The sequence below is a fragment of the Epinephelus moara genome, chromosome 8 (assembly GCF_006386435.1).
Source record: "Epinephelus moara isolate mb chromosome 8, YSFRI_EMoa_1.0, whole genome shotgun sequence".
Lineage (NCBI taxonomy): Eukaryota > Metazoa > Chordata > Actinopteri > Perciformes > Serranidae > Epinephelus > Epinephelus moara.
This window is the reverse complement of record NC_065513.1, coordinates 37355487-37368122: the sequence shown is the minus strand read 5'-3', so window position 1 is coordinate 37368122 and position 12636 is coordinate 37355487. Positions and strand designations below refer to the sequence as shown.

The 12636-nt window shown below is 41.8% G+C and overlaps 1 protein-coding gene across 2 annotated transcripts in view; it reads left to right on the top strand.

The window, feature by feature from the left end:
• The window catches only part of kremen1 (kringle containing transmembrane protein 1), a 93837-nt gene that overhangs the window by 39930 nt on the left and 41271 nt on the right, over positions 1-12636 (top strand). For both annotated transcript variants that reach the window (XM_050051866.1, XM_050051863.1), the window contains exon 3: positions 4850-4941. In XM_050051866.1, the coding sequence (XP_049907823.1) occupies positions 4850-4941 (92 nt within the window). The remainder of the gene's footprint in view (positions 1-4849; positions 4942-12636) is intronic.

The following is a 12636-nucleotide window of genomic DNA, read 5'->3' as shown; positions in this document are numbered from 1 at the left end:
TCAAGCGGACCGTAAGAGAACAACAGCAGACAGTAGACTCTACATATCAGCCCTCGTCCTCAATACATGCATTCATGCAGCGCAGCAGCAGGCAGCAGTTTGCATGCTAAATCATCCAAGTCAATTAAAGAGTCTTCTCTCAGGCAGTAAATTGCCAGACTCTGATCTGCTGTTGACCTCAAATCCCAATCCAGACAAGCCTTTCACCACCACTTTCCAATCAACATTTCTCCTCTTCCCATTTCGGCTAAATTAGCTTTCATCCTTTTTGTTTTTTTTACGCGTCTACTAGTTTAACTAAACAAAAGTGCCGCTAGACTCTCCCTCTCTGTTTGACTTGTGAAAAAAAAACAGCTAGGAGCATGTTATTTCCAGCATTTGCACACATAGTTCCATGTAAATGATTTTGAGGTTTTTAGATGTATTTTAACAGTGCCAGGCTTTTTAAAGGTGATCATAAATTTTCTGATTAAGGTACGTGGAAAATGGTTATTAAAGGAAACCTTTTGAACAGCGGCCAGCCAAGAACAGCTGTTTTTCTCTGTGCTCAGATGCAAGCCACTCTTGCCTCCAAGTGCAGGACTGTAGAGCCTCTGAGGCAAAAATGCAATGTGGCTATAATTGGCTCTGTACCGGAGTGTGCGGCTTACTCCGAGCAAAATGAGTCAATCAGCGTAATTGTGCCAATTAAGTGTCCAAACATCTTCTGTGATCTACCTCTGGGTATGGGAGTGTTTCAACAAGCTGCTCTACTCAGAGCCAAGCGGGCCATCTCTGACGCACATGGATGTGAATGCAACCCCCCTTAAAAACACACACACACACACACACACACACACACATACACACACACACACACACTGACAGCAACTTTTATCAGAGCGTCACCACAAGGACCGAAGTCTTTCTCTGTGCTGCCGGGTTAAATGAATGGATTTCCGTCCATTGGGGTCAGCTCTTATCTGCGCTGTGGCACCTCGGCTAATCTGACACTGTCTGCTTTCCACCATCCCTCCCCTCACGCACGCACACACACACACACACACACACTGGCACCTCGGGGCAGGATTTATTATGTTTCTCTGTCATGTGGGCTAGTCTGCTCACCTTAGCCCTGTGGATGATGTTCCCATGCTTCTGCTGAAAGGGTGTGTGCAGGTGGGTGTGTGTGAAAGAGAGGGATGAAACACTATTCCGAAACCAGGGACTGGTTGCACAAAACACCTCAAGTTTTCTCCTTAAGTATGACACTTAAGGATTAATGTCTCCATAGGGATTTACAAAAGGGTAAAGCACAGAATCCCTTAAAAGATTGCCTCACAAAAGGAAAAACAAGGCGTTGACTGCAGTGAAAGAGATTTTACAACAGTAAAATTCTGCTGTTTCCATGGAGATTGTTTGTTTGCTTGTGATACCTGTTGTCATCTCACAAATTCCTTGAGATCCTTAAAGGGAAATTTCGGTTTATTTCAACCCGTCTCCTATCGTCCTAAATTTGTTTCAAGTGACTAGTGACATAAAAATAATAGTNTAGTCACTTGAAACAAATTTAGGACAATAGGAGACAGGTTGAAAAAAACCGAAATTTCCCTTTAAATGAGGGCAAACAGAAAACAACAAATGTGGAAGGAAATTGAAATAAAAATTGATTTGAGTTGAATCTAGTGTTAAATCACAAGCGTATCCCTTGGGTTCTCCCGGTCGCTGAACACTCATTCATGCATTCATTGTCTTTATTTATCGCCATAACCTTGGCCATGTTGCGGTTAGGATGAAGTCATAAATACAACTTTTCCCCCCTTAGTTTGCTTGTTAAGGCCTTCTTTGCAATAGTTTTTAAGTACACAGCAAAGGCTCACTTAAGCTCCCTGTACGCAGGAAAATAGATGGCAGCGCTGTAGACGCGGTGGTTGAACACAGAGTAGGGATAGAAGCCTCCATCTGCGTCTGTGTACATATCCAACATTTAGCATAAATGAGCCGAGATAAGGTGAAAACCTGAAATACGTACTTGAAGATTTAGAGGAAACCTTAAGGAGAAGACTAATGGGTGTTTAGTGCAACTGATTTTCTTGTGAGGCAACCTTAACTCTTAACCAGACTTTCAGGTGTTTTATGCAACTGGCACCATGTGTTGAGAGAGCTTAGAGGGACACACCACGTCATTTACTGATCAAAGATGCCGGTGGGTCAGACGTGGGATGGGTGGTCTGCTGAGGATGTGAATGCTGATGGTTGTAATTCATGTCTGCCTCCTTAGGGGGTGATTAAGAAAGTGCAGTAAATTACATAAGTGGCTATAGATGAGCTCTTAGGAGTCTTATTTCAAATAGGGCCATTACACGTTGACAGGCATGAAAAAGAGAAGGGGAGAGAGAAATAGAGAAAGGGTATATAATCCAATGTTTTGATGGTTGGACCCAGAATTTGCTCTTTTCATTTCAGCAGTAGCCTCAGGCTAAACAAACAGGTGTCTGCCTCCAATCTGGGTGGAGCAACAAACAGATCTGGGCCCGCGATACGGTGTCGAAATTTACTGGAAAACAAGGCTGGATTCCTGTGAACATGGGAAAAGTTCAGGTTGAGTTCTGGGTTGTTTTATGCAAGAATAGTAAAATGAAGAATGAGCAAAACTGCTTTCAGGTTGATGACATGCTGCAAGAAAGAGAGCGATAACTGTTTGCCAGATATCAGTAGTGAAATGCTTTTAGGCACTTAAACTTGAGTTCAACCCAAAAAAGTCTTTACAACGACATCTTTGTCAGTGCCTCATTCTGAGTGTGAAAAGAGAGGAGGAAACTCAGGATAGTGTTTTTGATAGGGGAAGAAAAGAAATGGAAACGCCCTTCACAACTTTGCTCACAATAGGCGAAACGGGATAGTGCAGTGCCTCAGGACTTTTTCAAGATGCTACAATGAGGTGTGTCAAAAGAGAAGAGAAAAGGTCTCTGGCAATTATAGTCAGGCCTGAAAAAAAATAGCAATGTCATCTTAGAGGGCTTTTTTAGTAGACAGGCTGTGTATTTTTACAGTTCAAACTAATCCTGAAATAGAGCTTAAAGCGCTGAAACAGCACCAAGAAGATCTCCCTCTGCATACTACCTGCTTTGATATCATTTATCATCAGCAATTTAGAAGTTGCCATAAGGGTCATGATGTACAAAGTTGCACGATCACCCTGGAGATACGGAGTCTGCACAAAGCTTTTAGGCATTTCCATCTTCAATCCCACTTCATCATTGCTTTTGTCAGTGAGACTGAAAAGCAAAAGCACCGAGGGGCCTGTCAGCCTTATTATGATGGGTTAAAAGTGCCTTGATGAGGTTCAAAAGAGGCCTCAGACAAAAGCATTGCCCCATCATCCCCTTTTTTTTCAGGTCTGTGTCTGGCCCCGGAACAAAGAGCCCCCCGCCCCGACCTCCAACCATCTCCACCCATCAAAGACCCGTTGGTCTGGCCCTTGACTGACATGCATGGTCAAGCCTCCAGAGCGCAGAGGAAGAGGCTAAACCATAAAGCGCCGAGGGGTGCTACTCGGGATGATTGACACAGCTAAGATAATCCCCCTCTGAAACATTATTGAGTATTCAGCCATCTGCAGCGTGGTTTTCAGTTGATAGCTGGGCTTTGTTTAGTTGTTTGCCCACATATCCCTGACATCACCCTGTCTTCCTTTCCTGTCCTCCCTTTTCCTTCTCTTTCTTTTCAGCTCTTATGTCTCCAACACATCTTTGCTTCCACACTGAGACAGACTAATCTAAAAAAAACAAAACAATTTGCATCCAGACAAGTTTTTTTCATGTCATTTTTGTAAAGAGTTCTATCCACTCTGAAACATCAAATCAATTGAAAAATGGCTAAATCTTGCCCTTTATACCAAACAACCAACCAACAAAACAGACACAAACCTGTTACTCTGTTGAGTCTTTGCAGGTAAACCTTTGTCCCCTTAAATACAGCTGATTTCATGAGTGTGTTTTTCCAGTTTACTTTGTTTTCACCACTGTTTCTGTTGTCAGACAACTAAATGAGCAAAGAAGAGTGACATCTTCACCTTTGAGAAATCTGTGTATCTTGTGGCCTGAGGCATTATGTTTTCAGGTCATCCGTCCGTTTGTCCCATTCTCATGAATTTGATACCCCAGGAACGCCTTGAGGGAATGTCTTCAAATTAGGTCCACTCAGACTCAAGAATGATGAACAGATTAGATTAAGGTGGTCAGAAGAAAAGGTCACAGTGACTTCGTGTCCGTCTATTCTCGCGAACGCGATATCTCAGGAACGCCTTGAGGAAATGTCATTATATCTCGGACAAAGGTCCACTTGGACTCGAGGATGGACTGATCAGAAGTTGGTGGCTAAATGTCAAGGTCACTGTGACCTCACAAAACACGTTTTTGGCCATAATGCAAGAATTAATCAGCTAATCATGATAAAATTTCAGACAAATTATGAAGTGATGACATTTTATATCCAAAAGGTCAAAGGTCACCCTCACTGTGGCCATTATTCAACATCATATCTCAGGAACTTGAAACTGTGTTGATTGTATGGTCTGTGCTGCCAGGTTGAAGGTGTGTGTGACGCATCCATGTTCTAGCATTCCTAGCTTTTTTGCAGCACATCCATATTTGAAGCATTGTCTACTGTCATGGCTACATTTAAGCCTGGATAGACATGGATGTAAACTGCAACTTGATTGGTTGGGGGAGGCATTCAACCACGTGGTGTGAAAACTCTGCCTACTTTTAACCAGAAGCCAAAATGGCAAGAAAAAGATGCATCATCAGATTTAACCAGCGTAGTTTGGAGTGGACATGGTCTAACATTTACCCCTCTGTGTCTGTAGGAATCCTGATGGGGACGTTCAGCCGTGGTGCTACATTGCAGACCATGAAGACGGCATCTACTGGAGATACTGCGACATCCCTACATGCCAGAGTAAGAGCTTTTTGCCACTCTTCTATCTGTCTTTCTCTCTGTTCTGCCCTTCCATGCCCTCGAGGCCATATCATGGGCACACGGACCAGTCATTTTCATAGCTATGCTCATCTGCTCGCCTGCTATGAATAGCTTTTATAGACTGTATGGCTTGTACACAGCTATTATCATCTAAAAAATGCCTCTAATTGCCTCCCGTCACCCCTCCTCCTGCCATGCCCGGGCCTGCCCTCACTTTAATGCGAGCTGTCAATCACTGCCTCTGCGTCTGTGTGTGTGCATATATGTGTGTGTGTTCCTCATACGTTTCCCCTTTGGCTTTGTAGCTTGTTTTGACACGTTTTTTAATTTGAGTGATTATGAGCATCTACCTGATTGTGGATACATTTGTGTGTTTTGTGCACATGTGGGCGTGAGTGTCCCTGTACAGTAATTCCTGGATGAGTCGTGTGTGATGTGACTGTTTAAGTTGGGAGATTTCGCACTTCTGTCTTCTCTACCGGTTTGGCACACATTTACAAAGAGCTGCCTGTCTTTAATCCCATTACTTTCATTCCCTCCACCTTTTTAATCACGGCTGTTGAAAACCGACTCAGGTGGATCAGCCTACACTGATTTGATGCCAGAGATCAGGATTCCTGCAGAGGAGGTTCAGATATAGAGATCTGCTGCCAGCGTGTTTTTGTTTTTTTTAAGAAACTGTCGCACATGCTTTTATTTCTGAGGTAATTTTCACTTCATGTTATTCCAACAATTTCCATGTGCTCTTTACTTTACAAGGCAGATTAGGTCAAGTGTGTTTTTGCATACTTTAAGTAACTGAAAGAAACCGGAGACTGAACACAATGTGAGAGATAAAGGAGGCGGCTGAAATTCAGCCCAGCAGAACTCATATATTCTGTTTAACTAGAATAAATATTTCATTGACCTTTTCAAACATGAATTACATTCCTCTTTCTTGTGTAATCAACCTCTACTATTTTGCTCTGAGGTTAGATATTTGTCCCCGTCCTTATCTTTCTACAATTCTGTTTCTTTTCCAAACCCTTATCTGTCTTTTCTTGGTTGGTTTGCTTTTGTTTTTAATCTCTGCCTGTATGGAGGATGGAGGTGGCCAAAATCATAAATAAAAATAAGATAAGTTAAAATTATATTAAATTAAATTAGAAATAAATAAATAATTTAAGAATTAAAAATGTTTAAAAAATATATTTAAAATAAATAAAAAATAAATGCAAATGAATAAATACGTCTATAGTAAATAGAAAATAATTGCTGGAATAAATAAATAAATTAAAAAATTATTAAAAAAGAAATAACTGAGAACATTTAATAGCAAAGTAAATAAATAGGGTAATTAATAAAAAGTAAGAAAGAAGCAAAGTAAAACAGAAAAATAATTTTTTGTCACATTTTATCAATTAATTAATGCTTATATTTATTTTTAATATTATTTTTGGTACATTTAATGGCATATTAATTTATTTCAGTCATATCATTTATTTTTATTTTATTTCATCACCTTCTGTCCTGCATACACCTGACCCTTGCATTCTTTAATATTTTACGTAGAAATGTAGTTATAATTCTCTATTTTTAAAATCCTTGTCACAACAGACAAACGCCTGGCCTCAAAGCCTGAAAGATAAAATGCAGCATCTGTTTGAACTTGCGGTAACCTGGTGGACAGTGGTGCTCAGACAGTGCAGGGGTGGAGCTGAGGTTTAGAGATGCTGTGACGTATCGCTGCAGTAGGTACCACCAGGCCTCTAGACCCTCCCAGCCCCTCCAGCTAACCCACCATTATCCCGACTGAGCAGCATGCTTGACTAAAGCCTGCTGTTTGAATAGCTTGCGTGTTTATTTGTATAGGAGCTCGTGTGTATCCCATTAGACTTGTGACTGACCTATTTCAAACAACTGTCCATTTAGCTCCGTTTTTCTAGGCCGATATCCCGAACCTTTGTGGTTTGGGAGGAAAGAGGAGAGCAGCCCGCACTGCCTCTGTGCGGAGCCGGGCTTGTCCCTTATCTTTGGTGAAATTAGGCCAGCTTTTGTTCCAGATGGGTTTGCCATGTGCTGGTTCAGCCTTGTTTTTGTCTAGGATCCAGTACTGTGCAGCGTGTAACCCATCCTTGCGACATGTGGCCCATTTCTAACGGCTGAGAGCTTCGCCCGTATCAAATGCTGTCTTACATGAACGTTCTTCTTTCTGTTTGGGTATTTAAAGTTATCCAGAGCTCTGTAACGTAAGAAAGGGAGATGAGGTTTGCTGTGAGACAGGCATCCAGTGTCATGAAAACATGCCTGCTCAGTGGAGATGGTTTCTCCCTGCAGGGATACCAGGGAGCTTTCAGACACAAATGCTCTGTCTCATCTATTGTGAAACCACAATCGCCACGTGGTGCCTCACCTTCTGGCGGTGCCTGTTCTCAATCTGCTGCGTTTGAAAGCTTCAGCTGCCAAGTGAGAGAAGGCTGATGCTCTCTCAGTGTCAGTGTTCTCAGTCTGCGGCTGGCAACAAAAGGCTGAAAAACACAGTGGTGTGCCAGGGAAAGGGCAACAGTGGTCTTTGTTTTCATTTAGTCTGACTCTTGTTTTGTCTGCGCCTTTCGTTTTGTCTACTTTTTTGCTTACGTTTGATGTCGCGTGGTTGGTAGTTGGTGGCCAGCTCGCCGAGGCACCTGGAGCCTGCCAACGGTCGGCCTGTTATCCAGCTGGGTTCCCTGTCATCTAGGGTCATGCCACCCTGGTGAGGGTGACACACCCTGCTGGAGTGTGCACTGCCAGGCGGGTCACATGAGGCCAGAAACACATAGTCTGACAGGGTGGATTATAGTGTAGGTCACGACTTTTGTTGATCCTAGTAATCCCTCATGGCAGCGGTTATCATGTGGTGGAATTATCTAAACATTTCAAAAAGGCGCGCTGTCAAGGCACATCGACTACTGTACAAATTGACATTTCCACAGTGTGTCTGGTTTCGAAGCCTTTCTCATTCCCATGCAGGCCACTAAATGTTCAGCAACGCGTAACCTCGTCTCAAGTTTTATCATTTATTAAAGTCTAGTTCCTGTGTTGCAGACTGAACACTAACAGTTTTACTATATTTAACTAATTAATTTAAGCTATATCAAAAGGGAAATTGTTTTTCACACTTTTATTAATGGTATAATTCAGTTTTCTCTTTACTGTGGGTCAGATTAATACTGATTTATCTACATCCAGCCTCAGTGTTTAGACCAGACAGGGCTTAATGTTGTCTGACTGAGCAGAGTGTGAGGATTTGGAGCCTTTGGCCAAACCAGTAGGTCTGAAGGGGTAAAACTCCAGCAACACTTGATTGTTATGTAACCGGTGGACTCTAGTGATGTCTGCATTGTGTAGATATAAAGAGGCCCAGACTGTGGATTTCTTCGGAGGCGATCTCTGTTTATTCCTCTCCTGACTGACAGCAAGTGGCATAAACAAAATCCTCCGTTATACACAGCCATACAAACTCCAGCCCCTACTAAAATTAAGCGACACAAGATTATGTTGGCATAAAATGAATTTATGAACATAGCTTAACCGCACTAAAACACAGAAGGAAGGAGGCAAGGCGGGAGACACTCCTTTATAGGTGGGACGCTCCCAAAGATGAACATAGGGGTACAAAAACTGGAGCTCTAAGTGTGTCAGATATAACAACTGGACCAAATTTTGTGGTGTTGAGAGTGTTGAGAGTTATAATACTCAAAATTAAAGATTAAAGACATTTGACTTTTCACTCATATTACTGCTGTATAATTGACCCTGTTACAGTTAGACCAATGCGTTTCAGCTTGCAGCCTTCATCGGGGTCACTGTGGGGAAAATCAGTACTCTGCTTCTACAAACCAGTAGGTTTAGCAGATAAAAACTAGAGCTGACAGCTCAATTCATAATTGAGGGACTTTTAGTTGAGCTGAGTTTTTAGTGTTACTCAAGTTCAGAAGTCAGACGGTTCCCAGGAGGTCTCGAAATTCAGTTCTGTGGTTACTTGTTTTGAGGCCAAGTCCTCTTAAAGTAGCTCAGTTTGAAGGTACTTGTGATAAACTATCCAGTCATATCACTGATTAACACGATGGCAAATTTGTTGCTGAGATTTTAAAGAAAATCCAGTTAAAAGATGTTTAAAAACATCTTAAGTTACAAATTCCAAGCATAGCTGTACTGTATGTCTCACTGCTGTGACACCCACAGATGTCAAAATAACTGTCGACTTGACCGATGGCAACGCGCTGGTTTCTTGTTCCTTTTTCAGCATGTTCCACACTGGAAGGACATTTTGTTTTGGTGTGGCTCCTTTAAGCTGACATGCATTTGCTTCACGATTTGCCCCAGCTGAATCTGATTGACACAGAGTGAAACTGTCAGGGTGAAGTCCTCGAGCGTTTGCCAAGACAAAGACGCTTTGATCTGTGCGGCGGGAGCTCATCTCTCAACAGCATACTGTATAACCAAGAAAAACTTGTTGTTCCACCGTGTTTTTCTGCAGAAAAGAGACTTGCAGCAGCTGTGAGGCTTCCCCCTAATGACACAATGCCTTTTAGTAAAATGTTAATTTGGAATATATATTTTATGTGGAGGATAATACAAAGAATTGTTAAGTAAAACCCAGTAATAACAGTGGGTGAAAAAGGCATTTTTATCCTGCGGGAATCAAATTTAGCAACTTTTTCAACATCATTTTTTATGGCTTTAAAGCAGCACTCAGCAAGATCCACAAAAGAACATCTCAGAGTTCTTTTTTACCATTTACCTGACAAAATGTTGATATTTCTGGCTTTCAAAACTCACTGTACATTATATCAGTCAATCACAAAATTATTTAGACACAATAAACACAGGGCCTGTTAAAAGGATAATAATAATAAAATAAACATTTTCTATTAAGAGTGTGGTGCCATATGTTTACACATCGTTATTGTGGCTGACAATACCTGCTGTGTTGGGTAATGAGCCTCATTATCTGTACGCCAGAATTCCCGTAAGCCACTTTGTGATATTTAAAGATATTCCTCTCTTATAGTGCTGTCAGTGTGTCCGCACCTTCAGTTTTAAAATACTTGATGTATGACTTGAATACCTCACTTCCAGTAGGCCATTCTTCTGTTTGAACAATTTAGGGAATGTCTGATTAACCTTGTCTGTCACCGTGGAACAATAGTCTCGATAGCAGAGGCACCACATCCATCTGGCAAGCTAACCAGCCACACCTTGAAGACATTAACACAAAGTAGTTATGTGTTTGGCTCAAGGTTTTATCACCGAGCGCTGAGGAAAATATGCAGTGATGAGATATTGCCTTCATTAGGAGTGATTTATGAAGTCGCTAAATAGCACTTTGAAGTTGTGGGACACCTAAGTAGACTAGATTATCTTGAATGAATACAACCAGATATCTGTGTCCAAGTTGTTCATGTGCAACATTTTTGGATGAAACTGAGCAGTTTGAGGGTCAGGGGGTTACAAGGGTTCACACAAGTCTTTATTTTTCAAATTCACTCCACCTCGATTGCTGTGAATGTCCATTTTCTTCACTTAAACACAAGCTGTTAAATTTACAGCTTTATGAAATGCCATGTTGGTGATGGCAATGATCAGTTCTCACCCCTTTATAGAGCCTGTTCATGGCGAAAATGTTGCACCTTTATTCCACCTTGCTGCTCTGTATAAAACGTACAAACACAGAATGGGGAGGCATGGTTGTTCTGCAGTTAAACCAGCAACAGAGGTAGTAAAATGGGTGGGCCACCACACTAGACGCCAAAGCTGTTGTGTTACACGTCACGCCTTGTTTGCTTCATCAATCCGCGGCATGCCATTTTTGGCTCGGTGTAAAAAAACAAAGCCTGCGTAATGGCAGATTGTCCATATGATAGCATTGTGGAATCACTGTCTTAAGGGCTGTTGACTTTGAAGATCCCTTGACTTTACCTCCACCACCACCGTGAGGTTTACATGTTTGATGTGTGGTGAAATGTCAGTTCTTGGATGGATTGCCATGAAATTTGGTGCAAACATTCATGGTCCCCACAGGTGATCGCCTGACCTTTTCTTTAGCTCCACCAGCAGGTCAAAGCTGACACTTACCCAGTGAGATTTCACAATATCTACAGATGGATTGGCAGAAAAGTTTGTGTGGCATTCATGTTGCCCAGAGAATGCTCCCTAATGACAGTGGAAGAACACTGAATTTTTTGCAGCACCACCAGCAGGTTGATATTTTTGGTTGAGTGAAATGTCTTGACAATTTTTGGATGTAGTGCTTTGAGGTTTGGTACAAACATTCATGTTTCCCTCGAGATGATTAGTTATCTTCATCTGACTTTATGTAGCGCCAACATCTCGGTCAAAATGTGGCTATGTCTAATGTTTTAACCCCGACAAATGAAACATATTCCCATCAACCTCAGCTATACTTTATCTTTAAGGAAATGGCCACTTTAGAATGAAAATACAGACAGTACTTAGTGACCCTCATGCCAACAAGAAGTCCAGTGTCATTTTTTAATCCACAAAACTCGTTCGGGGTATCGGAGGATAACAGCTAGCCGGAATAACAGCTACACTTGAAGTGCATGGAACCCACATTTTGAAAATGTAATAAAACTCCGCCAAGGCATTTCAAAAACGCAGCGGCATGCAAAATTGACTTGAAAAGAGCATCATTTCTCTCTGTGGTCAGTTGGCCTGCCCTGCAAGCGTGCTGTGTTTACATGGCAATTCATGCGAGACTAGCTGAAGTCTTTTGGTTGTGCTAGTTCTCGAGTCTCACGCGAGTTGCCATGTAAACACAGCACTCCTGAAGGGCAGGCTAACTGACCACGGTGAGAAATGATGCTATAAAAGTGGAGTAAATTACATCTTTTCAAAGTAAATTACATCTTTTCAAGTCAATTTTGCATGCCGCGGCTTCAGGGCACTTGGATTACGATGGACAAGCTGTTCAGATGTTTTTGAAATGCATTAGCGGAGTTTTATTTTCAAAATGTGGGTTCCATGCACTTCAAGTGTAGCTGTTATTCCGGCTAGCTGTTATCCTCCTTCCATGCACTTCAAGTGTAGCTGTTATTCCGGCTAGCTGTTATCCTCCGATACCACGAACGAGTTTTGTGGATTAAAAAACTACACTGGACTTCTTGTCGGCATGAGGGTCAGTAAGTACTGTCTGTATTTTCATTCTAAAGTGCCCATTTCCTTTAAGTGCTGTCGCTTAAAAATTTAGTTTCTAAACCCGAAAAATGACCGTAAAATTGTCTATAACAAGTTTCAGAACCCAAAGTTATGTCCAGAGTGATTAAAATTCTTGGCATTTAGTCTTGATAAATGACTCAGAATTGTTGTCTTTCAACTGAATATTTGGTTTTGTTTGTGCACCGGTCAACACCAGGCGCCACTTCCCACACAAAAGTTGTGATCTATAAAAACAGACATGATGGCAGAAACTTTGACCTATGCTTACAAACATTTTGGAAACTGGAAATTTGCGACACAGATGGGGAGGTGGAGGCCTGATTGTAGAAACTGTCAAATATTTTTTGGTGCACGCCAATGTTGGCTTTTAGTATGGCTCCTACGCACTGTTTTATAAATGAGACCCCAGATCAGTTCCAGGGTCAGGCCTGGTGGAGCTGGAGACAAGAACGGGTCCAAGAGGTGTCAGGACCA